Source organism: Lithobates pipiens, unplaced genomic scaffold (genome assembly GCF_037356315.1).
Source record: "Lithobates pipiens isolate NorthernLeopardFrog02 unplaced genomic scaffold, aLitPip1_a1.2 Scaffold_8, whole genome shotgun sequence".
Classification (NCBI taxonomy): domain Eukaryota; kingdom Metazoa; phylum Chordata; class Amphibia; order Anura; family Ranidae; genus Lithobates; species Lithobates pipiens.
Genome location: NW_027507903.1, coordinates 227,818,609 through 227,844,490, shown reverse-complemented (window position 1 = coordinate 227,844,490; position 25,882 = coordinate 227,818,609). Strand labels below are relative to the sequence as shown.

General features: G+C 43.7%; 1 protein-coding gene across 1 annotated transcript in view; it reads left to right on the top strand.

The window, feature by feature from the left end:
• The window catches only part of RPAP3 (RNA polymerase II associated protein 3), a 103,113-nt gene that overhangs the window by 33,907 nt on the left and 43,324 nt on the right, over nucleotides 1-25,882 (top strand). Inside the window, exons 11-13 of the mRNA XM_077473305.1 lie at nucleotides 176-246; nucleotides 2,484-2,600; nucleotides 24,320-24,540. Of these exons, the coding sequence (XP_077329431.1) occupies nucleotides 176-246; nucleotides 2,484-2,600; nucleotides 24,320-24,540 (409 nt within the window). The remainder of the gene's footprint in view (nucleotides 1-175; nucleotides 247-2,483; nucleotides 2,601-24,319; nucleotides 24,541-25,882) is intronic.

The following is a 25,882-nucleotide window of genomic DNA, read 5'->3' as shown; positions in this document are numbered from 1 at the left end:
TGTGGCTGAGGTTGTTGTTTGTGGAAGCCAACTGTCATTGTGTTTGTTTTTCTCCTTGTATATACAGTGTTTACTTCTACTAGTTGTAATTGTCTTGCCAATGTATGTTTTTTTTTTTTTAACTTATCTTCTATAAAAAAAAATGGAAATCCTTTTAATATGTTGACTTTTCTAGATTTTGAAATGGTTTTAAAACTGGAGCCTGGTAACAAGCAAGCAGCATCAGAACTGGCAAAAATATCTCAGGCAAGTATGTTGATCAAAAGCTTTTATTTGGGTGAGCGGCAGGCTATAAAAGTTACAATGATTTGTTTTGTGTTGTTCTTACATCCCAGATTCAAATGCTTGATCTTTGCAACAGTCTTCCATTAGTCATCTGACTGAATATTTTGATGTTTTGTAGCTCTAATGTTAATAGGTTAAATGTCATTATTGGCCAGGTCAATTTTTAAAGGAAAATATTCCAATCCAGAAATAAACCTGATGATTGGGCATTTATGAAAATATGAAATGCGACTCTAACCTGGTTGAATAGCAAAAATATAATATTATAAAACTCCAGACTATAAATAACACCAGTAACTGAACTTTTACTGTCATACATGTAAACATAGCCGTATTGGTGCCGGTTCACACAGGGGCGCTTTAAAGTCGTCCGACTCTGAAGCCACCCCCTACCACGCCACTTCAGCAAGGCATGGAAAATTACTTCTATAGAGAAGTCAATGCAAGCCCCTCCGAAGTCCCCCCAAAGTAGTACGGAAACCTTTCTTCTAAGTCAGAGCAACTTGAGTCACTCCTATTAGAACGCTTTCATTGCAATGCATGGATCGCCACTTGTCAGGCGGCTAAGTCGCCTGACAAGGTCGCCCCTGTGTGAACCGGCACTTAGAGGTGTTAGCTATTGATCAATGGAAACATTTGTAGTTAAGTGATACCTTTTATTTTTTGGCCAACTGGTGTTAAAGATACAAGCTTTCGGAACCCTGTAGATCCCTTTTGCGGACTGTCCCAAAAGTTTGCATGTTTAATAACTTAAATATGTTCTTCACCCTAGAAATAAAAAAAAAATAAAAGTCAGCAGCTATAAATACTGTAGATGCTGACTTTTAATACCAGGACACTTACCTATCCAGGGATCCAGCATGGTCCTCACCTGAGCCGGGTCTTTGGCTATGTTCCAGGCCAGGCGCCGACATGTTTCCTTTGGAAAGCTAGCTGTGACTGCTTGCGGCTTCACCGCTGGCTTACAACTGTGAATGTGTGAGCCGTGCTGCATGTTGCGAATGGTTCCACAGCCTTCTGGGACCTGTGACATGTCCCAGAAGGCTGCAGAGGAGGGAGGGTGGGGGAACGAACGTCCGCTCAAAACATCGCGGAGACAAAAAATGTTTAACTCTGGATAGGCATATTGTCAAATGGGAGTTGATGGTGGGGGGGATAGTGGCCACTGGAGACCCCAGCATATCATTTTTTTCAGCTTTCCTTTAACTATACATTTCATATGAAGATGGATAGTGGCCCGGTTGCTACCCTGTTTCCCCGAAAATGAGACCTAGCGTGATTGTCGGTGATGGCTGCAATATAAGCCCTACCCCCCAATCAAGCCCTACCCTGTTTCCCTGAAAATAAGCCCTACTCTGAAAATAAGAGCTGCAAGGACTTTAACTAGGGATTTTTTTTGTGTGTGGTTTGCTAAGAAAATTCTCTATTTTGTTTTCATGTAGGGATCAGGCCGGTTCATACCTAGATCGCACTGCAGTACGATTTTTAGCCCATTCATTTGAATAGGCTGAAATCTCACTGGATCACATCAAACATAATGCATGCACTACTTTTCAAAAACACACTGTATCGAATTGTATGGTACTGCGGTACCATGTGATCTTGGCAGGTACCGCACTGAGTCACGCAGGAACGTTGCCTGTGTTCCTGTTCGATTCAGCTGTGGACTGGCCCTAAAGCAAAAGGCTAGGTTCACACTGTTGTAGATCGCAATTATTCCGGCACCACCACCACCCGCAGCAAAAACGTTCTTTTGTAGATGCGCAAAGCTGCCATTCATTCTAGTGTGTCTAGCTGGTAAGAGACAGGAGCAAGAGTAGTGAATCATTCAAGGTAACCAATGATGAATCACTGCAAATGTAAAATGTCCATAAAAAGATCATGACCAGCAGCTATAACATGTCCTATTATAAATACAGCAAATGTTATTGTGAAATGCATTTCCTAAAGGTGAGGGAATCAAGGTTTTGTGGTAAACGGTGCTTGATCTTATGAACTTTCAGACAAAGAATATTCTGTATGAATGCAGCAAAAGATCTGATGAGTATTCTTGGTTAGCAATCAGTGAAGGATAGGAAGACCAATTGTTTACCTTTTTATAAATCTCCCTCTAAGTCATTCTTAGTAATTTCTTTCAGTATTTGTAATGGCATCTCCTTGAACAACGTATATATTTATGAATTAATTTACTGTTCTAGGAACTTGGTGACAAAACAGTAATACTTAGCCAGAATGATCTTGCCAGTCAAAGTAAAGGCAAAGATCAAAGGAAATATGTAAAACCAATTGAAAAACCTGCACATCTGAGGTCTACGGTAAGTGCATAATATCTCACTGGAATGTAACATGACATGCTTGTGTTTTATATATTTTAATTTTATTATACGGTTATGTGTTTCAGAACATTCCTTGTTTTCTCCTTCAACTAAAACCTGGCTGGGAGTGATTTTATAACAGACACTAGTAGACAAGTGGCAAATATCAAGTGGTGCCAATACAGGGCAGATAGTTAGGTTTCACTGGCACTGACTACCAATGTGCGAGGGGGTGGGGTGGATTTGTGTAAATTTTGCTGCCACTGACTCCATTGACTATTCACTCCCGCTGACTACACTGACCACCAATGCAGGGGTTACATTCCCCGCTTCTGTAATGTTCGCCATAGGCTGGGGGGGGGGGGGGGGCGGGTTACAAACATTTGCACTCACCACCAATACGGGGAAAGGGTTAAAGGCTAAGTTCACGTTTGAAAAAAATTATAAATGCACATTTCTTTTTGCAGCTAAAGCCAAAATGGTATCCGGCAACTCCAACATCCCTATAAATATATAAATTTCTTGCGCAGGAGTAGATGAAATGCTTACATATTTCTGCGAGTAGCCTTGTTCAAAATATGCATATATTATTATTTTTTTTTTCTTAGGAGCCTGCTGAGCATTGCACCTACGCTCAGATCATGGATGCAATGTCCATCTCCTGCAGACACTCAGTAAAGCTGTCTGCCCGTACCTCCCATACAGGCAGACAGTTGCTAAAGTCCAGAAAGTGTTGAACTACATGAGAAGTGCCCTCACAGTTCATTGAGAACTACAAGCCTTCTGCCAGTGGAAGATGGGACTTGTAGTTCATTCATTCACACATCTGTGTAAATTAATGATGCAGTTGTGTGGAGGGAGCCCCACACAGTTGCGCTGTTTTTAAATTGTGACAGCAGTGCAGGGAGAGGATCCACCGTCCGCTGTCACAATGGGGAATCGGGGAGCGAGTGGGGCTGCTAAAACCTAAATACGGGTTTAATGAGTAGCATGCTAATAAAGATCTTTAAAATTATCTTTTAAATAGCATGGCTACTGCTCACCAGTGCTTGAGGTGGGTTAACAACACGGCTACCAGGCCTCTACGCTTAAGTCCTGAAAAGGGCAAAACGCATCTAAAGAGTTCTCTATAGGTGGAGAAAAGGAGCTGAAGAGATCTTTTATCCATCGCATTCACCTCATTCATTATGCAACAGGGAGTAAGTGTCTGTGTGCAGCCACCATTTTGTTGAAGCACTTCTACTAGAGTCCACCAGTACTGTTGATCAATATAGTGACTGACAAAAGTGTTGGGGTTATTGCTGCGTCCACTGACACCAATGCTGGGATTTTTTATTGTGGTCACTAACACCAATGCTGAGGGTTAAATTCAGACATTGACAATGCCGTGGGGTTTATTATTGCAGTCGCTGACACCATTGCTGGGGAATATTGTTGTGGTCTCTTCCATTAAAGTTGCATATAGTTACATAGGTGAGGTTGAAAAAAGACACAAGTCCATCAAGTCCAACCTATCAATGTTGGGAGTTATAATTGTGGTCACTGACATCAGTGATTAGTACTTTCTTTTCATAGCCGATGCACACCAATTGTGACTCCAACTTTCTATTAAGTGTGCATTGTGGTACATTGCACAAAATGAAGCAGGAACAAAATTTTCTGACAGTGAAGTGCGTTAAAGCCCATTGATTTAAAATGTTGAGCCCTGTGTTGTACCTTTAGGACACTGCAGCTGGTCGCAGATTACAGAGCAGCTGTGTTGGACCAGTCATAGCGCTGGAGGGAGCCTGATGGAGTGAGGAGTAAGGTAAGTAGTTGTACCCTTATCCTCTGTCCCTAGACTGAATGGGCAATTAACAGTGCAGTGCAGGAGGCACTTTGTAGTGCAGGAGGTCCTACTGCAAGGGTGACTTTTTACAGTTTCCTGGAGTTGGGCTTTAATTTTCTGGGAAATTGAAGAACTTTGCTTTTCTATTAAAGAGGATCAACTTTTTTTACTTTCCTCTCCTCTTATCTGCCCCATTTCTTTATCATACATCATGGACACAGAGCCATAGTAATAACTATATGGGTATATAGGGAACCTTCAGGTGATGGACACTGGCACACCCATGACAGGAAGTTCACTCCTGCCTCCTCCTGAGGTACTCCCTCCCATTACCGGGAGTACCTCAGTTTTTTCGCCAGTGTCTTAGGTGTTGGTCACGTTGGAGGAGATGCTCTAAGGAACTCCGCTGGAAGGATGCTTTACTGGATTGAAACCAGCTTCTACAGAACGGATCCATCCAAAGTGCCACTGAGGCCAAAGAGGATGGTATCCGGGCCTCGTATAAGAAGAACAAGGTTTTGCCTGTAACGCCTCTCCTTGGAGGGCTGGAGCCAGGGACCCAGTGTTTTGGTCATGCTCACATTACCATAAAGTTTTCCTGGCGGGGTGCTATACAGGTCCAAGGGATTGGAACCCCGATAAAAAAGGGACCCGGTCTTTGAATGTTTGCTAAGCACAGCCCGCCGTGATGGGTGAAAATTGGATCTGTCTGTTGTCAGCAGTATCCTGCGGCGAGGATTAGGTAAGTGAAGAAGCCTAGGAACTGTAAAAAGTCCACCTATGGTTTTTCTTGGGGAAAATGTCATGTCTTAAGTCTCCACTAGCGGGAGTAAATGCACATACTGTAGTACGTTGTCTCTCAGTTCAGCTCAGTGTCACAGCATGTGTGTGGGCTTGGCCAGCAGCATTTCTCAGGGGGGATTCCTTATACAGGAAAGGATTTGCCAATACTGCACTTCTCCCCTCCTGGAGGGACTAAGGGGCTGGGAGGTACAACAATAGTTTGTACTCCCCCCTCCACCCCCCCTTCCGCGGGGTGTGTGACTGCATTCCTTAGCTCTATTTTTTGTTCCCCTACACTGCTCAAGTAAGCACCATTAGGCTTGCCTCTCCTCTCCTGTTGCTGGGTCTGCCGTTTGACAGACCCGAATCCTGCCCACGTGGGAACTGTTTAAATTTAAAACAGAAGGGGCGGGTGATGCGTGGAGGGGGCGTGGCCTAGGCACGGGGCCATGTGTGGGACGTAGCGTCCACAAGGACACACAGTGCAGGTATGGGGAAAGCCGAGTCCAGAAAGCAGAGCTGGAGAGTACGGCTGCTAATCACACAGGACACAGGAGCAGTGGGGGGCATGTAAGGTGCTGCATGCAGGCATTCCCAATTCTAGAAAAACACATTTTACTCAGCACCAAGCTGAACATTTATTAGCGGCATTCTGCTGCTAGACTATAGTTCAGCAGGTAGTGCAATTAGTGCCTCTGCTTTTATGCTTAGGACTATGCCTCCCAAAAAAGACCGATACAAACACCTCTAAAAAGTTACCTAAATCATCACCCCCAGGCACTGAGGACTTTAGTCAGGCCTCCACATTGTCATCTTCTCCTGAAATACCAGAAGTGGCTAGCCAGGGTAAGCCATTGGAACCTGTGGGTGTTTCAGCTGCTTCTAATATCTCAGCCCCTGTATACATGAATGAAGATGCTTTTGCTCCACCCTGTTGGTGCTAGAGGAAAGATTAGCGCCTTTAATCACATCTTCCATCCAAATGGATAGGAAGCGTGGTAGATCACCCTCCCCACCTCAGTCCCATTTATCAAGGGAACAGTGGGTGGAGGATGAGGTTTTACCCTCTGGATCAGGAGGAAAGGCAATCCAATGACTCCTCTTCGGAGGAATCAACAGTGGATAAACCTTTTTCAGCCTCACAATCTGAAAAATTTGCTGGTACAGTCTCTTATGGAAATGATTTTATCTGCTTTCAACCTGCCCTTAACTGAGTCAGCCGAAAGTTCAGTTTCTTCTTTGGGTTCCTTAAAACCTCCACTGACTTTTCATGCGTTTCCTGTCCATGCATTACTGGAACAGTTTATGCTGAATGGAATCATCCAGATAAGTATTTTCTCCCTCCAAAAAGGTTTTCAGTGCTTTCTCCAATGGAGGAGAAATTCACCAAAAGATTGAATGTACCAGCAGTTGACGCTGCTATATCCAGTGTGAATAAAAGTCTTACTTGTCCAGTAGACAATGCTCAAATGCTTAGAGATCCAACAGATAAAAGATTGGAATTCCTGTTACAATCCTCTTTTTCTTTAGCAGGTGCAGTTACTCAGCCTGCAGTCGCTGCAATAGGCATCTGTCAATCCTTGAAGGACTAGTTTAAACAGGTCCTTAAAGTGGTTGTAAACTCTCCCCCACAACGTTTTCCCATGTAAATCAGTATAAAAAACCCGAATGAACACTGCTTGTAAATATCTCCTTACTTGCTTAGTATTGTTGTAATCCTTTTTGTTCTTTAGAATGACGTCACTGAGCATGCCCAGATCCCCCTTGATTTACGGCACACTCTCTATGTGCTTGTCTATCTGTTATCAGGACTTCCTCTGGCACACCACTGATATCACAGGAGGCTGCATTCAGCACTTCCTCCTACACACCATGTGACATCACATGCAGTGTAAACCTGGCCATTGCTGCAGTCTTATCAGTTGAAGCTGATAAGACTGACAAAGGCAAACCTTAGACAATCGGCACAAGTAAATACTATGAAATAAAACAAGTCAGCTATCAACAGGAAAACAGGGTTGCCACAGAAACATTGGATTGAGAAGGGGGCTTGGTTAACAGTACAGGAAGTGCTCAATGTAAGGCCGGAAATGCACTCCACTGTGGAATCAAAAAACAGGGGTTATAAAGGTAAATGTTTTTTCACCTTAATGCATTCTATGCATTAAGGTGAAAAAACATCTGACAGTGCCGGCGCCCCCAGACCCCCCGTTTTACTTACCTCACCCCTCGAAAGTCCCGCGCTCGTCCCCCGACGTCCTTTCCACCGTTCAGCCTGGCCGCTGATTGGCTGGAGTGGATGGATGGAAAGCAGCGCAGCCATTGGCTCGCGCTGCTGTCAATCACATCCACTGACACGGAGCGCCGGGGGGCGGGGCTGTATCACGGGAGCGCGCCCGCAGATGCTTCTCACCATGCGAGTGGAGCTCACATGAACGTGAGAAGCACCTGCGGGAGGAAGCCGAGACAGCCACCGAGGGACCACAGAAGAGCAGGTTCGGGGCCACTCTGTGCAAAACGAGCTGCACAGTGGAGGTAAGTATAACATGTTTGTTATTTTATTTTATTTTTTTATTCACTTTACAATCCCTTTAAGATGGCGCTGCCTAACCCCTGGAAACAAGTTTTTTAAAGTTTCTTTAAACAGTAAGTAATATGCAATTTGGGCTGGATTACAGTGGCTATAGTTTGATAATTACTTATTATAATGGACTAAATGAAAAGAAGCACCAGGGTGGGAGAGTTTACTTCCTCTTTAAGGAGATTCCTGTGCAACGGGCCTGGGACTGGCCGAACTACCAAGGGCATTATTTTTGCCATTGATGTCATTAAGGATTCTATTCACCAGGCATCTTGCCTGGTGCTTGTGCTCGTGCATATGTGCAGGATCCTGTGGTTGAAGAATTGGTCAGCCAAAGCACCATGCAAAAGGCTCCTGACTGGTTTTCCTTTTCATGAGGATCGCTATTTGGGGATGATTTGGACAAGTATATCCAAAAAAATTCAAGTGGGAAAAGTACCCTCTTGCCAGTCAAAAGAAGCAGTAAACAGCCTTCGTTTAAACGGGCATCTTCTCCAGGGCCAGCGGCATCAGCCTCTTGGCAGTCACAATGGCCTCCACCATCAGGGTCTAAAGGAAAGCCTCAGGGTCAGCCCAAGGAACAAAAGTCCTGGAGGCGGAAACCTGCAAAACAGAATTCTAAAGACTCATTATGAAGGGACGCCCCTGCTCATCAGGGTGGGGGGGAGACTTCTGTAGTTCTCAGAAGTCTGGCAGGAGAAAATTCAGGACAGATGGGTCATCTCCACAATTGCTCTAGGTTACAAACTGGAGTTTTGAGAGTTTCCTCCGCCTAATTTTCTGAAGTCAAATGTTCCCAAAGATCCAGGGAAAAGGCGATCTCTGTTTCAGGCATTAGACCGATTACTGGCTCAGGGGGTGATTGTGGAAATCCCCACTGAAGAGCAAGGTTTGGGGTTCTATTCAAACCTCTTCATGGTACCAAAACTGAATGGTGATGTCAGACCCATTCTAGGTCTCAAAAATCTGAATCAATTCCTGAAGGTCCGCTCTTTTCGCATGGAGTCGATCAGGTCGGTGGTTTCGATCCTACAAGGAGGGGAACTTCTGGCGTCAATCGACCTCAGGAATGCATATCTGCATGTTCCTATATTTCCCGCTCACCAAAGATTTCTGCGGTTCGAGGTAGAACAGCACCATTTTCAGTTTTTGTAGACTTGCCTTTCCCCGGGTATTTACAAAGGTTCTGGCTTCACTGCTAGCCAGGCTAAGGGCGCAGGGCACAACAGTCCTGGCATACTTGGACGATCTTTTGCTAATAGATGGGTCGGTTGCCCGCTTGGAGCAAGTGTGTGCAATACAACCAAATACCTGGAAAGCCTAAGTTGGATTCTCAACCTAGAGAAGTCTTCCTTAAAGCCACTGAAAAGGCTGGAGTACTTGGGTCTGATCATAGACACAACTCATAGAAAGGTGTTTTTGCCTCCGGCAAAAATCAGTGCCGTAAGAGAGCTAGTGCAGATGGTCAGGTCAAAGAGAGATCCCTCCATTTGCCTTTTGCATGAGGTTGTTAGGAAAGATGGTGGCTTCATTTGAAGCAGTTCCCTATGCTCAGTTCCATTCCAGACTATTGCAAAACAGTATCCTGTCTGCTTGGAACAAAAGGATCAAAGATCTAGATTTGCCAATGCGGCTGTCCCCAAAGGTGTCCCAGAATCTCAATTGGTGGTTGGTAACCCAGAATCTGCTGAAGGGAAAATCTTATCTGGAAAGTGGTAACGACAGATGCCAGCCTTTCTGACTGGGGAGTGGTGCTAGAAAAGACATCTGTCCAGAAACAATGGTCAAGAACCTAAAGAACCTTGTCCATCAACATCCTAGATATTCGGGCAGTGCGTCTGGCTCTGAAGGCCTGGACATTCAAGTTATAGGTTTGTCCTGTCAGGATCCAATCCGACAATGTCGCAGCTGTGGCTTATATCAATCACCAAGGGGGCACCAAGAGTCTCGCAGCTCAGGTGAACCATATTCTAGCTTGGGCAGAAAGGAATGTTCCTTGCCTATCGCCAGTCTTCATTCTGGGAGTAGAGAATTGGCAGACAGACTACTTGAGCCAGCAGTTGCTCCCAGGGGAATGGTCCAGTCACCCCGACATTTTTCTGGCTATTTGCCAAAGATGGGAGACCCCGGACATAGATCTTTTGGCGTTCAGTTTCAACATGAAGTTGGTCAACTTTGTGTCCAGGACAAGGGATCCACTCACATGTGGAACAGATGCGTTGTTGACCCCGTGGGATCATTTCTCACTGATTTATGCATTTCCCCCTATTCAGCTGCTGCCGCGGCTTCTTTGCAGGATCAAGCTGGAAAGAAAGCCAGTGATTCTTGTGGGCTACAAGCATGGCCCAGAAGGTCCTGGTATGCAGAAATTGTAAGAATGGCGGTGGGGGATCCATGATCCCTTCCACTGCATCCAAACCTACTCTCGCAGGAGCCAATATTCCATCCTACCTTACAAACTCTAAATTGAACGGTTTGGCTAATGAAACCCAGATTCTGAAGAAACGTGGGCTATCCGGGTCCGTTATCTCTACCTTGATTAATGCAAGGAAGCCAGCTTCCAGAATCATATTTTATAGAGTCTGGAGGGCTTATGTTTCTTGGTGCGAGTCCAAGGGTTTGCACCCTCGGAAGTATAACATAGGCAGAATTCTTGCCTTCCTACAGGTGTAGAGATGAAGCTGGCCTTGAGTAAGTATTAAGGGCCAAGTCTCAGCTTTATCGGTCTTGTTTCAAAGACTGCTTGCTTAGCATGCTTTGGTCTGGATTTTTAATGCAAGGCGTGATGCGGCTTAAGCCGTCAGTTAAATCACCTTTAAACCCTTGGGGATTTGAACTTATTTTTGTCAGTGTTGCAAAAACAGCCCTTTGAACCGATACAGCATACTCCCTTAGTCCTTCTGACAAGGAAATTTGTGTTCTTGGTTGCTATATCCTCAGCAAGGTGGGTTTCGGAATTGGCTGCTCTTTCTTGTAAAGAGCCATATTTAATTATTCATGAGGACAGGGTCGTGTTGCATCCTCGTACAAGTTTTCTGCCTAAGGTGGTCTCAGGTTTTCACATGAACTAAGATATTGTGCTACCATCGTTTTTTTCCAAATCAGTGTCCTAGGGAAGAGAAGTCGCTTCATTGTCTTGATGTGGTAAGAGCGGTCAAGGTCTATTTAAAGTCGACTGTTCAGATCCGGAAGACTGATGTCATATTTGTGCTGCCTGGGGGTCCTAGGAAAGGACAGGCAACATCCAAATCCACTATTCCTAAGTGGATTCGGTAAGTTATAGTTCAGGCCTATGGTTTAAAAGGTAAGGTTCCGCCTTTTCGGGTCAAAATGCACTCCACCAGAGCGGTTAGTGTTTCTTGGACAGTGCATCACCAGGCCTCCATGGCTCAGATCTGTAAGGCCGCAACTTGGTCTTCAGTACATACATTCACCAGATTTTATCAGGTGGATGTAAAGAGGCATGAGGATATCGCCTTTTTGCGCAGTGTGCTGCAGGCTGCACTATAGGTCCTCAAGTCTGATGGTGCCCTGCTGGTTGTGTCTCCCTGCCCTCAAATAGCAATGCTATGGGACATCCCATATAGTTATTACCATGGCTCTGTGTCCCATGAGGTACAATGTACAAAATAGGATATATATAACAGCTTACCTGTAAAATCCTTTTCTTGGAGTACATCACAGGACACAGGGGTCCCTCCCCTCTTTCTGGAGTTTAGATATATTGCTTTGCTACAAAAACTGAGGTACTCCTGGTAATGGGAGGGGTTATATAGGGAGTGAGCCTCCTGTCTTTGGTGTGCCAGTGTCCATCACCTGAAGGTGCCCTATATACCCATATAGTTATTACTATGGCTCTGTGTCCCGTGATGTACTCCAAGAAAAGGATTTTACAGGTAAGCTGTTGTAAAAATCCTATTTTTTGTAAATTAGCCCCATGTTTGTTATTACATGGTGAGTGGAGTTAATCGTTTACGTTTTTGTTTTTCAGTACATTTCATATGCTGCCATTTTCTCTGTCCGCATGCACATGTGAAGGCATTGGTAAAATATGTTTATCCTTCATATGTAGCTGAAAAAGCTAACAATATTTGATACATGACCTGTGTAGCACTGACCCCCGAATGAGCAACTGTTTTTTTCTGGGCTTACCGATTACCTCCTCTAGCTCATAACTCGTCGTTCTTGTCTAGGGGTTCCCGAGGTTGATGGCCCAGTAACTGCAGAGACCAACACTTGAATTCCTTTTTAGGGTTTTTATTTGCATAAAACAGTTGAACAAAACTCAGTCTCTCAGTTAGGAATAGAGGGTATAAGGATGAAGTATAGCTCAGGTACTTTGGAACTGCTGACCGTAATAAAAGTCTCTCTTTACATAATCCAGGGAATAGCCACTCGCAACTGGATTCTTTAACTGTTAGATAAATCCTTGTTTGTGGATACTAGCAGCCAACAAGTGATTTCAGCTTAGCAAAGTCTCTGCCACAGACTTGGTTGTAACACTTTAGATGCTCACAGGAACTTAGTTGCAAACGGAAGGATAGAGGTAGGAACTTTCTTACTGTACCAGTATCTTGCAGCTGGTCCAGCAATACCATAAGAAATGTGGATTCAGTTAGTGTCCATAACAGCTCAGCTTCCAGGCTCTTACCGAGCAGCCAGCCTTGTGCATGGCCCTCTTACTGAAGAGTCCTCCCCTGGTTGCATGTAGAGTTGCTGGGCCTCTCCAAACCCGAGACGGCACCAGAACACCTTAGAATCCTGCTTCCAGTTACTGTGTCTCAGACTAGCCACTTCCGAGGCTCGGAAACTGATGGATCCGCACCCCAGGCCATGAGGGCCTTTGGGAGCTGGTCAGGAGGACCAGGACCACGGAGTCAGCAACAACTTCTGGACTGGAACCCCAAACCACGTGACTTCAGCACCTTAAGTGCCCTCTCCCGGAATACACAGTGAAACAAAAGCACCCACTGATTGGCTCCGAGAGATAGATTGGTACCCAATGCAACATTAGTACAGCCCAGCCAAACTGATGCCAAAACACAACTTTACACAATTAACCCCAAGATTCAACTACAGTCTTGGGAAAAACTACATTTACATACATAGGGCATACTCATCAGGAATACCGGTGGTACACCTGCGAAACTGTACTGATTATATATTGTGGTAGTATGGTACCCCACCAGCAGAAGGATGCAGGGTTCTCAACCAGGCAGGTTGAGGGGCTCCAGGGGAGTTGTTTATTTGGGAGGAAATTGGCTTTTCAGTTTCCTCATTGTTTGCAAAAATCCAGTTGGGGACCTGGAGCCCGGAGATTTCATAGTGTTATGGGTGGGACGGAATCTCCAATCCTGGGACCGGGTTTTGGGAACAGCCAGAAGTCTGGCTGGATGATTGAACAGGTGGGTCCTGAATTCCTGAATTTGTTACTTTTGTTAAAACTTGCCACTGTGTATGCTGCTGGATTACGTCCAGAAGAAATAGTATTTGAGAGAGACTTTAGAGAAATGGAAAATTAGCCTAAAATGTCTGTGGTTTCACCTCCTAACAGCCAGATGGGAAGCATTTCTGCTGCTATGGTCCAGGGTGGGGCTGGTCAGTTGTTGGTGAAGGGCGTATACTGCACCAGTGGAAAAACCACATGAGATGGAAGGGCCAATTGTAGACCAGAAAACAGCAGAAATCCTGATCGGGGCTCAGCTAGAGGTGGCTAAAGGAACCGGGGTCCCCAGTCCCATAGTAGGTTCATGTGATAAACCTGATAAGGTTCCTGAGATCGGGAAATGGATAAGAAGTGCAATAAAAGTTGTATGTGGATCAGGCTGTGTTGGCAAAGGTCAGGTGGTAGGACAGCTGCCTGCAGAATGGGGGACACCTGAGGAGGTGGAATCTGGTGAAGTCCCCATAGGTGATGGTCACCCTCTGATGTGTGTGCCTTCTACAGACACTGCCCTAACAAACCCCGGGAAAACTATTGATGACATTTGCAACAGTGAGAGGTGTAATGTTGGTTTAAATATGTCGGTCAATGATGAACTAAATTTGTTGAAGGTATATGATAATGTGGTGTCCAAAGGTGTTGGGAAACCTGGGAACCTGAAGCGTGGAGGCAGAAGGGTTGGTAGAAAGACCAACGGGAACCCATTAAAATTTCAGGAGAGGAAGTGCTTATGGAAATGCACTCGGAAGAAAAGTTGGGAAGGTCACATCAAAGCTCATAGCAGACTGACAGTAAGGCTTAGAGGGAGACACCAAAGGAGGCATTGGGTAGAGTTCCCCGTTAGGAGAAGCGAGGTTGGACAGGATTGGACTCCTGTAAATGGTATCTGGCACAGAGGTGCCAAAAGTAACTTGGGTGTTCCGCCCTCTGGGTCGAAACAGGGGGGGGTAGATATGTGGTAGTATGGTACCCCACCAGCAGAAGGATGCAGGGTTCTCAACCAGGCAGGTTGAGGGGCTCCAGGGGAGTTGTTTATTTGGGAGGAAACTGGCTTTTCAGTTTCCTCATTGTTTCCAAAAATCCAGTTGGGGACCTGGAGCCCGGAGATTCCATAGTGTTATGGGTGGGACGGAATCTCCAATCCTGGGACCGGGTTTTGGGAACAGCCAGAAGTCTGGCTGGATGATTGAACAGGTGGGTCCTGGGCTTATAACAGAGCCAAGACCATGGTTCTGGGCTCCACCCTCCCGAGGAGTCCAGGCAAGCAAGGGAGAAGCATGCATGTCTGCATGGTATAATCAGAGAGTCCAAAGCTGTGGGCTGAGCAGCAAGGAAGATAAAAAGAGGTACAGTGGTTGTACGACATCTCTGTTATATGGCCAAGAGGGCTGAAGTGTAAAGCCTGAAAGGCAGTACTGCTGAAGAGAGCCAGATGGCTTGGTATTTTTCTGTTATTTCGTTGTTGCTGTGGAAAGCTGAAACCCCTGTGTGGGAAACCCTCCTGTTATTGGACTTGTTTTCTTTTACTTTTAATAAAAGTGGGCCAACAAGCCCTTAAATGGCATGACTGGCGTGGACTCTGCTCACTGGTGTGCTCTACACAGAGGCTAAATAACCCCCAAATATCACTATGTGTGTGTGTGTGTGTATGTGTGTGTGTGTATATACTTTATTTTTTATTTGTATTACATACTACAATATATATATTGTGCATTCAATCTAAGACCCCCCTAACTCACATTCATACATAAATATACAAGGGCCAATTTAGATTTAAATTCACAGCGCTATATAAGAACCTGTAATAACAAACATGGGGCTTATTTCGAAAAATAGGGCAGATAAGAGGGGAGGAGAGTTAAAGAGGTGAGACTGTATTTGTGATTGTGGATGGCCCATGAAGAGGCCTGCTTTGCCACTGTTTCTTGTTGGATTTGGTAGACGGCTGTTCAGGCTTATGCCATTAAGGTTCGAGCTCTTCCCTTCCCTATTACAGCTTACTCTACTAGGACAATTAATGCCTCCTAGGCATTCCGATATCAGGCGTCTGTGTCTCAAGTTTGCAAAGCAGCTACCTGGTTGTCTGTGCATACCTTTACCAAGTTTTACTAAATGAATGTGTTAGTATCTTGGGATGAATGTTTTGACTACAAGATTTAGCGAGCAGCTGTTTGTGGTTCCTTGTTTCCCTACTGGTTGCATGTTTTTTTTTTTTTTTGAACATAAAAGAAAATGGGATTTTTTGCCCCCCCATAAACCTCTTTTTCTGAGTTAATTGAAATACACAACACCCACCCCCCCCCCTTTTTTTTTTTTTCTTGTACTGGTCTTGTGACAAACTGAACTCTTTTTTTTTTGCTTTCCAAAAAATGTCTCTAAACTGCCTCTGAAAGTCCGTTTACCAGCAGCAGTGTACATGAGGCCTTAAAGTGGTTGTAAAGGCTCAAGGTTTTTTCTTATCTTCATGCATTCTGTGCAAGAAGGTAAAAAAAAACGTTGTGTTCAGCAGCCCCCCCCTAATACTTACCTGAGCCCCATCTCAATCAAGTTATGTCCACGAGAGCAGCAGCTTTCCCGAGTCTCTTACTTCTCACTGGCTTAGACAGCAGTGGGAGCCATTGGCTCCGGCTACTGCTAATCACAGCCAGTGAGCCAATGAGAGAGTGGGGATGGGGCTGAGCCACGCTATGTGTGTGAATGGACACACAAAGCAGCGGCTCAGGAGCGCTTGTTATGGGGGCACTTGGCAGGAGGGGCCAGGAGTGCCGGCGGTGGACCCAATGAGAGGAGGATCAGGGCTGCTCTGTGCATAACCACTGCACAGAGCAGGTAAGTATGAATGTTTGTTATTTAAAAAACAAAATCTGTCTGATTTAAACATTGTGATCGCCACTCAGGTGTTGTTAAGACGTTTAGGCTCAGTTCACACAGGGGCGACTTGTCCAGACGACTTCGCCGCCTGACAAGTCGCGCTCCGTTCTGTACTATGGAACTGTTCTAATAGGAGCGACTCAAGTCGCTCCGACTTAGAAAAAAGGTTCCTGTACTACTTTGGGGCGACTTGCATTGACTTCTATACAGAAGTCGTTTTGCAAGTCGCCGCTGATCGTGTGCAGGTCGCGGCGCTGCAAGTCGTGCCGCCCCTATGTCAACCGAACCTTACACATGATTTGAAGTTGAGAAGTCTTGAATACATACATCTAATGTTCGCTTATAAGTATAAACGTTTTTTTAAAATGTCACTAAACATAGTCCAATAATGGCACATAATATACTCTGTTTTGGCCACAGTCCAGTGTTCTGAGTTTTTGTATCAGTTCCCAATGCAACCTCTCTTTTATGATTTTAATTATTGCAATGCATTTTCAGTCAATTAGGTTACCCAATTTAAAGCTAACTCTTATGCCCTGTACACACGGCCGGACTTTCCGACGCAAATTGTGTGATCGGATCGTGTTGTCGGAAAATCCGATCGTGTGTAGGCTCCATCAGACTTTCCGTTGGAATTTCTGACACACAAAGTTTGAGAGCTGGATCTCAAATTTTCCGACAACAAAATCCGATCGTTTAAATTCCGATCACGTGTAGACAATTCCGACGGACAAAGTGCCACGCATGCTCAGAATAAATTACGAGACGAAAGCTATTGGCTACTGGCCCGTTTATAGTCCCGTCGTACGTGTTCTACGTCACTGCGTTCAGAACGATGCGATTTTCCGACAACTTTGTCCGACCGTGTGTATGCAAGACAAGTTTGGACCAAAATCCTTTGGAAAAAATCTGATGGATTTTGTCGTCGGAAAGTCCGACCATGTGTACAGGGCATTAGAGTATGCTATACTTTGCCTTTAATTCAGTGCTGGACGTATTAAAAATAATTGTCAGAAAATTAAACATTATTTTTCTTTATATGTACTTTTTTTTTTTTTTTTTTATGTTAAATGCCATGGAGTGTTCTCATATCTCAGTATGTGGCCTTTTAGTCATGGAAGATGCAAGGCATAAGCCAATTGATTAATGGTTTGAAGGGCTAAAAATCAATATGGACTTGGCAAAAGATCTTCGCTTTATGGAAACAATTGATACAATATTAACTACAAAGGAATTTGTAATAAATATACCTTTGTGTAATACTATGTAGACTATAAAAACACACACACACACACACACACACACACACACACACACACACACACACACACACACACACTATCTCACAAAAGTGAGTACACCCCTCACATTTTTGTAAATATTTTATTATATCTTTTCATGTGACAACACAGAAGAAATTACACTTTGCTACAATGTAAAGTAGTGAGTGTACAGCTTGTATAACAGTGTAAATGTGCTGTCCCCTCAAAATAACTCAACACACAGCCATTACTGTCTAAACCGCTGGCGAAACAAAAGTGAGTACACCCCTAAGTGAAAATGTCCAAACTGGGCCCAAAGTGTCAATATTTTGTGTGGCCACCATTATTTTCCAGCACTGCCTTAATCCATGGTTCCAGTAATCCATGTCCTTAGTCTGCTTGTCTTCAGCAAACTGCATGCTTTCTTGTGCATCATCTTTAGAAGAGGCTTGCTTCTGGGACGACAGCCATGCAGCCATGCAGACCAATTTGATGCAATGTGCGGCGTATGGCCTGAGCACTAACAGGCTGACCCCCCCACCCCTTCAACCTCTGCAGCAATTCTGGCAGGATTCGTATGTCTATTTCCCAAAGACAACCTCTGAATATGACGCTGAGCATGTGCACTCAACTTCTTTGGTCAACTAATGGCAAGGCCTGTTCTGAGTAGAACCTGTCCTGTTAAACCGCTGTATGGTCTTTGCCATCGTGCTGCAGCTCAGTTTCAGGGTCTTGACAATCTTCTTATAGCCTAGGTCATCTTTATGTAGAGCAACATTTTTTTTTTTTTCACATCCTCAGAGAGTTCTTTGCCATGAGGTGCTATGTTGAACTTCCAGTGACCGGTATGAGAGAGTGAGAGTGATAAAACCAAATTTAACACACCTGCTCCCCATTCACACCTGAGACCTTGTAACACTAACAAGTCACATGACTCTGGGGAGGAAAAATGGCTAATTGGGCCCAATTTTGAAATTTTCACTTAGAGGTGTACTCACTTTTGTTGCCAGCGGTTTAGACATTAATGCCTGTGTGTTGAGTTATTTTGAGGGGACAGCAAATTTACACTGTTATACAAGCTATACACTCACTACTTTACATTGTAGCAAAATGTCATTTCTTCATTGTTGTACATGAAAAGATATAAAATATTTACAAAAATTCAAGGGGTCTACTCACTCACTGTGTTTATGTATATATAATATATATCCACTGAATAATTAAAATATGTTTAAGTCTTGTCTGAAAGTAGAGAGTTAGCTTTGCAGGACATCTCAAGTAGAAATATAACTATTTTTAGTCTGGGGGCTGCCGTGGTATCCTTAAAGTGGTTGTTAAGCCACTCTGTTATCTTTACACAAATGTCCCTGTTTGCTAATGACGTGTCCCAGTGTTTGTGCTTTATAAAAAAAAAGGCGCTAATACCCGATTTCAGAGTGCTGCTTGGTGCTCACGTGGCCGGCCGGCTCTCCCCTCTCCTGATCTGACAGCTAGAGCGGGAGGAGCTGCGAGTCCCTCGCTGACGTCAGCTGGGAGGAGAGGAGGAGAGAGCCGGTCAGTCACTTGAGCACCACGTGACGCTCTGAAATCAGGTATATAGCAGCATTTTATTTATTAAGCACCGACACTAGGACCCTTGTCATTTGCAAACAGGGACATTTGTGTGAAAATGTAAAAATAATTTTAGCAGCAGGAGGGAAGGGGCGGGCACTTGTAAGAGCTGACAGGCATGGAGGGGAGGGGAGAGAAGGACACAGGAGATCTGTGGCTTACAGAGATGCGTAAACTGACTGCGGTGTCAGGGCTCAGCAGCCATGATAAACCGTGGTCAGTTTACAGGGGGGAGGGCAGAGTCAGGCAGGATAAGCCAGGTATTTCAGGTGATACAGGGGGGCCAAATTACACAGCACAAGCACTGTGCTTCATAACATGCTTTAAAGGAACAGGGTCAATATATATTTATATATATTTTTTTAGGCTAACAAGCACTTTAACTGTGTGGGCTTTCACCTGTACACTTTAAAAGGTTATAAACTTCCACAGCAAATGGTACAGAGACAAAAAGACAACCAACAGTTTTAGGCTACAATCCTCATGTAAAGGCGGTCATTGCAATTTTTTATCTCACATGATTTTTCAAATTAATTTTTTTTGGAATAAATGCACTTTAATGAATTTTAATGCAAAAAAACACACTATACAGTATTTTACAAAATTGTTTGTTAAACTATAAAAGATTATGTTATGCCAAGCAAATAGATACCTAACATGTCACGCCCTAAAATTGCGCACACTCGTGGAATGGGGCCAAACTACAGTACTTGAAAATCTCCATAGGCAAAGCTTTAAAACATTTTTTTTACAGGTTACCAGTTTAGAGTTCAAGAAGAGGTCCAGAGCTAGAATTATTGCTCTTGCTACAGCATTTGCGGCAATACCTCACATTTGGTGCAAACAACGTTTACATATGCAGGTGCACGAGGGGACGGGGATGCTTTAAAAAAGTTTATTTTTAAACTGTTCCTCTTATTTGACCCCAGATATCTCCTTTACCCTGGGTAGCATGAGATAAAAAAAAAAAAACATTGATCTCTGCTTTCCAGGAAAGAAAGTGGCAGTGTTTACATCTGCCAGAGCTGAAAGTGACATCATGATGTTGCTTCCGGTCTCCCAGAATCTTATAGATGGCCGGGGACATCTGGTCCACAACCAGCTCTGTGGTCACACGGGAGGGCCCGGAGAGGTGCCAGTGAGTGGTGGTTGGGGGGACATCCCCTCCCACTGCCTGTAGAAGCAATCCAGAAGCTAATCAGCCACTAGGATGGCTTCACCACTGTAGGGAATTGCCGGCTGAAAATAAAGATATCTGGATGATGACTGTAGCTTCAGCCATCATCTAGATATCTCCACTTCAAGTCCTGGATGTCATATGATGCCAGGAAGTGGTGAAAAAGATTGCTGAAACCCGGACTACCCATTGAGGAATGCAAATAAGGGTTGCAAAGGATCAGCTATTATTTGTCACTTGTTGAATATGCCCTTAGGACTTGGATTTTATTCATGTGCACCATACTGTGTAGATGCACCAGAGAAAGTAAGGAGAGAGTCGGAGGAGATCAGAAAGATAATGATAAACCAGCATGTCAAAGGTAAAGGGTGTACAGGGACTACAGTTGCAAATATTAAGACATTTGGGGTCCTTGGGACTGTAGCCAACCTCCCAGCATGTGGCTGTAACACGACCTCAAATTGAACAGAAGGATAGTGTGAATGGTAGACAAAGAACGAAGAAAAACTTCCAAAGAAATACAAACTGAACTGATAGATCAAGGTACATCAGTGTCTGATCACACCATCCATTGCATTTGAGTGATAGTGGGCTCAAAGGAAGAAAAACTAGGAGGATTATGCTATTAAAAGGAAAGCATAAAATAGTCACACTGGAATTTGCTAACTGCATATTAACAAGCCATATTGGTTTGGGGAGAATTTTCTACGGATAGATGAGCAAAGCTGTAGCCTTCTATGTTCACAGATGAATGTAAGAAAATAATACCGTATCTACTATATAACATGGACGAGCCTGTCATGGGTTGCCCCTAATCTATGCAGGGCACAATAAAATCTGAAGACTAGCAACTAGTGCAGTGTTAAGAAAGCTGTGTCTCAGTCACAGATCTCCAACAGGGTAATGTCCCAAAACCCAGCTTAAAGCACAAAATGTACTTTTCTGAAGTGGTGTTCAGTGAGCTGAAGCCTATCGAACATCTATAGAAGCAGCTGTAACATGCAGCCAGAAGAAGGCACCCTTCAAACCCGAGACCACTGGAGCAGTTTACGTAAGAGGAATGGGCCAATCTACCTGTTGGCAGATGTAGAAGCCCCATTGAGAGCTACAGATATTGCTTGTTTGCAGTGTTTACCTTTAAAGTTGTGCAACAAAATATTGGGTCCCATCATTTTTGTTAATGTCATTTTTTTCTTTAGTTTTAAGATCTAAAATATTATTTTGAATTAAAAATCAAAAGTAAAGTCTGATTTTATTAAAGTAGTTCTAAAGGCATACGATTTTTTTATCTTTATGCATTAATATAAAAAAACCTTCATTGTGCAGCAGCCCCCCTAATACTTTCCTGAGCCCCATCTCGATTCAGTGATGTTACATGAGAGCGAGCCAATGAAGAGAGAGAGGATGGGGCCAAGCCACGGCCCTTGACTAAATGGACACACAGAGCAGCAGCTGCGCTTGGGTGCCCACATAGGAAGCTGGTATCTGTGGGGGCACTCGGCAGGATGGAGGAGCCAGGAGCAACAGCGAGACCCAAAAAGAGAAGGATCAGGGCTGCTCCGTGCAAAACCACTACACAGAGCAGGTAAGTATAACATGTTTGTTATTTTTAGAGAACAAAAACAAGACTTTTATATCACCTTAAATATGGAATAAACAATGACTTTGGTGAATAAGGTACCACCATCTTGGATTTGATGTCTTACTATATCACTTAACTGACCCTACTCCCAGTTGCCAGGTCGTCAGGGAGATCAGATTTGGCCTCCTGAGTACACATACATGTACAGACAAAAAAAAAAAGAACCAGCCGGGTCTCAAGGACACAGGCTACATAGCAATTGTGTGTACACATGGATCTAGCTTTGGCATTCACAGCTAGCCTGTGCCCAAGAGCTTGTCATCAAGTGATGTGTTTAAAACATGGGCTGTTTTTCTCAAGGTAGCTCTACACAGATCTAGTGATTTGGGGTAATCACTGTATGTTTGTGCCAAGATCAGATTGCATGGCAAATAGGCAGACCAGTTATTTTCATTACAATTTGGGTAGTTTATGAAGATGTTCATTAATCGCCGCCTAAGGTGAATAAATTGTTCATCATCATCTTGCTGTTTGTGTGTAATCAATATTACAGCCTGTTATCACTTTCAATTTATTGGACATATGGATCAAAACAGTTGTACAACTAATCGGTTGGCATAAAACAACCCCCCCCCCCCCCCTTCCCCCTTTTCTTAGCCATAGCTGATACGAACATTCTTTTCTTCCACCACACATAACATAAAATTAAAGTCTAATTGTGATTAGAGTATTCTCTAAATACGTTTACAATATGTTCCCATTGACATATAAAACATTGTGATGCTTGTAGGCTGGCTCTTAGATTTGTAAAGACTCCCAATTCTGGGTGAGATTTTTCCAGGCCTGCTCTATAGTATTACCCACTGCTTCTTGTATGGCAGCTACATAAAATGTAGAGAGGTGAGGGCAGGGGTGAAAGAGATGGGATAGCACAGAAAGTAATTAGACATTCCTGAGAGGAGAGGGCAGGGCCAGGAAATTTAGGTCCTCATGCACACAAGATGTTTTAAAGACCCCATTTTTTGCGCTTAGCCGCGTTTTTAATTTAGTGTGTTTGTGCGTCTCCCCGCGTTTTTTGACCTTTAGCGTTTTTGGACTTTTTTTCATTAAAAACTCTCCCTATAATGTAAAAACGTCAAACGCGTCTTGACAAGCTTGGATACGTTGAGCCATGTTTTTTCGTTTTTACAGCTCATTTTTTCTGCTCAGCACAGGCTGTTATTTTTATTTACTGCCCCAAACGCTTATGCCTCCAAACGCCTCTGACAGTTTGTGTGCTTGGACACATAGGCTAACATGGAGGGGCTTTTAGAGGCAGTTAAAACAGAAACATCAAACGGCCCAACAGCAGCTCTAAAAACATCCTGTGTGCATGGCAGATAGTAGAACAGGATTTTTCGTTCAGCGACGGGGCTTTCAGGTGGAAGTGACTTATAGCTGCTCGATCCCTTGCACAGCACACACAAGGAACCCCCCCAATGCGCAACTGCCCAGAGTATGTATTCTGTACAAGGCTGCTGTTACAAATCACAGGGCCTCGTACAGCCCGACAGTCTCCAGTCATTGCCCCCCCCCTGTCAATGCCAAATATCCCCCCCTTTCCCCATATTAAAATGATAATTTCATTAAAAAAAAAAACACTAATCATTAATGGGCAGCAGGGGCAATCACATCCTGAAATCCTGGACAGGAAAGGTGATCATGGGGGGCAATTACAGGAACCAATTCCCTGTGTGTCTCTCCCTTCAGCAGCTAAAAGACTATGGAAGGGGAGAGAAGGAAAAGCCAGATGCAGGGAGAGACACCCAGATGGTCAGTTTCTCTAATTGCTGCTCTTTACCAATCACCCCCTCTACTGCCCATATCCAATTGCCCTGCTGGCCTGGGCCCCATACGACAGGTCTGGTGCCAGGGTCATTGATTTCAGAAAATGTTCAAGCATAAAATGTGCATTTTAACATGTGTGCAAAAACTGAAAAAAATAACTGCTCTGGTAGCAAAGTGGTTAATTATCTGGTAACAGACCAAAAGCTTGCACATACAAGACGTTCTCTGAGTGCAGTGCATACATACATTTTTAAATCTTTGAATTTTTTTTTTTCGCTATTACAAATTAATAAACATGCCAAGTGGGAGGGAACTGTGACAGTGAATAGCGAAATAGTAAAACTTTTTAACAATTTCACAGATACATTGCAAGCGAATAAAATATAGTTTATTTAAAGACAAAAATGCTGCAAGCAAGCATTTGAAATACTTGATTTTTTTCAGAAATTTTGTCATTTGGAGACAGGGACTCTATAAAGCTGGATTTACACCTATGCATTTTTAGCGCATTTTGCAGATTTGCACTACCATGGTTTCCTATGGAACACATTCTGTAGTGCAAATCTGCAAAATGCAAAAAGCACTAAAAAAGCATAGGTGTGAATCCAGCCTAAAAGGGAAGTATAGTGTATTTTCAATAAGCCCATGTTATTAGTGTAATGTTTAGGCACTTTTGATATGACTTTCTTATATAATAAAAAAAACTGTGCACTGTAAATTAAATTACATTTTTTTTTTATCGTTTTTTTTTTAGAAACCTTTAAGGAGGATGGAGATTGAAGAACTTGGAGGCATGGCCATAAACCCAGTAAATGTGTTGACAGAAAATACTCCCTGTAATGTGAAAATTGTCAGCCAAGTTGAGGCGCCTCAAAAAGAGGATTTGAACGCTCAAGAACAAATGTCGACATCGTCTGATATTCCCAGTGCTAAGATCATAAAGATAGAGGAAATCGGCGATGCACCAACCTTGCAGTAAGTTTTCAATGTGTGTCCAAACACTTGTCCTTTTTAATGCTGAAAAGCTTGATTGGGAGCCAGTGAGAAATAATTGTGATTTACAGTACATTGTATTTTTAATCAAAAATTTTCTTTAATATGGATCCAGCCCTCTCGTTTCTATTCTACGATGTACCCTGCTGGAGAGATAGGGCACTCAGATCTGAGCAAATACACAAAAATGGGGAAAATACTAAGTGTTACTAAACTCAGGACCCTGCATTCTATATCTCCCCTCCCACTGTTCACAGAACATGGAAATGCAATTATTTTAATAAATATTAACTGCTAAATACCTTTTTCTCATAAGCAGGGTGTAGCAGTCTTGTGACTTCTATCAGTGCCCAGCCAAACATTGGTTATTAAAGCTTGTAAGAGGAGTTTTCAGTCATTTCTGACTGTCCTATGAGGCTGCATGACCCCTGACTCTCTGGCTGGACAGTGCTGCTTGGCCCTGTGCTGATCACATGCATACCCCCCCCCCCCCAAAAAAAAAAAACTTTAGTGCTTCCTTGGACTCTGTTCTATCCACAGATGGATTGAGTACAGTAAAACAAGGGGAGGGTTAGAGAAGACAGGATCAAACAGGCTTTGTAACACAATGTGGAAGATTAACCTCTTAGGCTCCACAGTGACTGTAACAAGCATGCTTTACTGCATAAACAGACTGATTTTACTGTTGTTGATTTAGTAACACTTTAAATTCCATGCAGAGTGTCCCTGGTGGAATACAAACAGCTTAGCCACCAAGTTGCATTAAAGTACAACAAACCTATTTGACAGTCCAAACAAGTCCCAAATCTAGTTACCATATGATGAACAAGCCTCATAAAGTAATAGAAAACACTTCCTTTACCTTTCCTGATTGAGACAAATCCATCCTCATTTGTCTCATGCCCCCCCCCCCCCGCCTCTTTTTGCGCATGTAACTCATGCAACAGAGGCAATACTGTCAATTCAGAAACCAGTGGGGGAGGTGTAGATGTGACCAGATGCTGAATGTCAAGCTACAGATTTGTGAATCATCAGCGACAATGCTGATAGCCACAAGCCCTGCAACATATTTTCATCCCACTTTTGTACAAGTAAGCATAGCCTACATCAGAGTGACAACTCTGCTCTGAGTTCAGGAGCAGTGCAGCATTGTTACCACACCAACACAAGAAGCTGCGTTAGATAGACTTCACTGGCAGGGCTTTGCAGGGGGAATAAGTAAAAGCTTGAAGTGCAGATGCACATATAATGAAGTACTGCAGGACTTATCTTTTTTTGGGAGGCCATAGTTCAGCTTTAAGATTTTTGTTATATAAAGCTATGC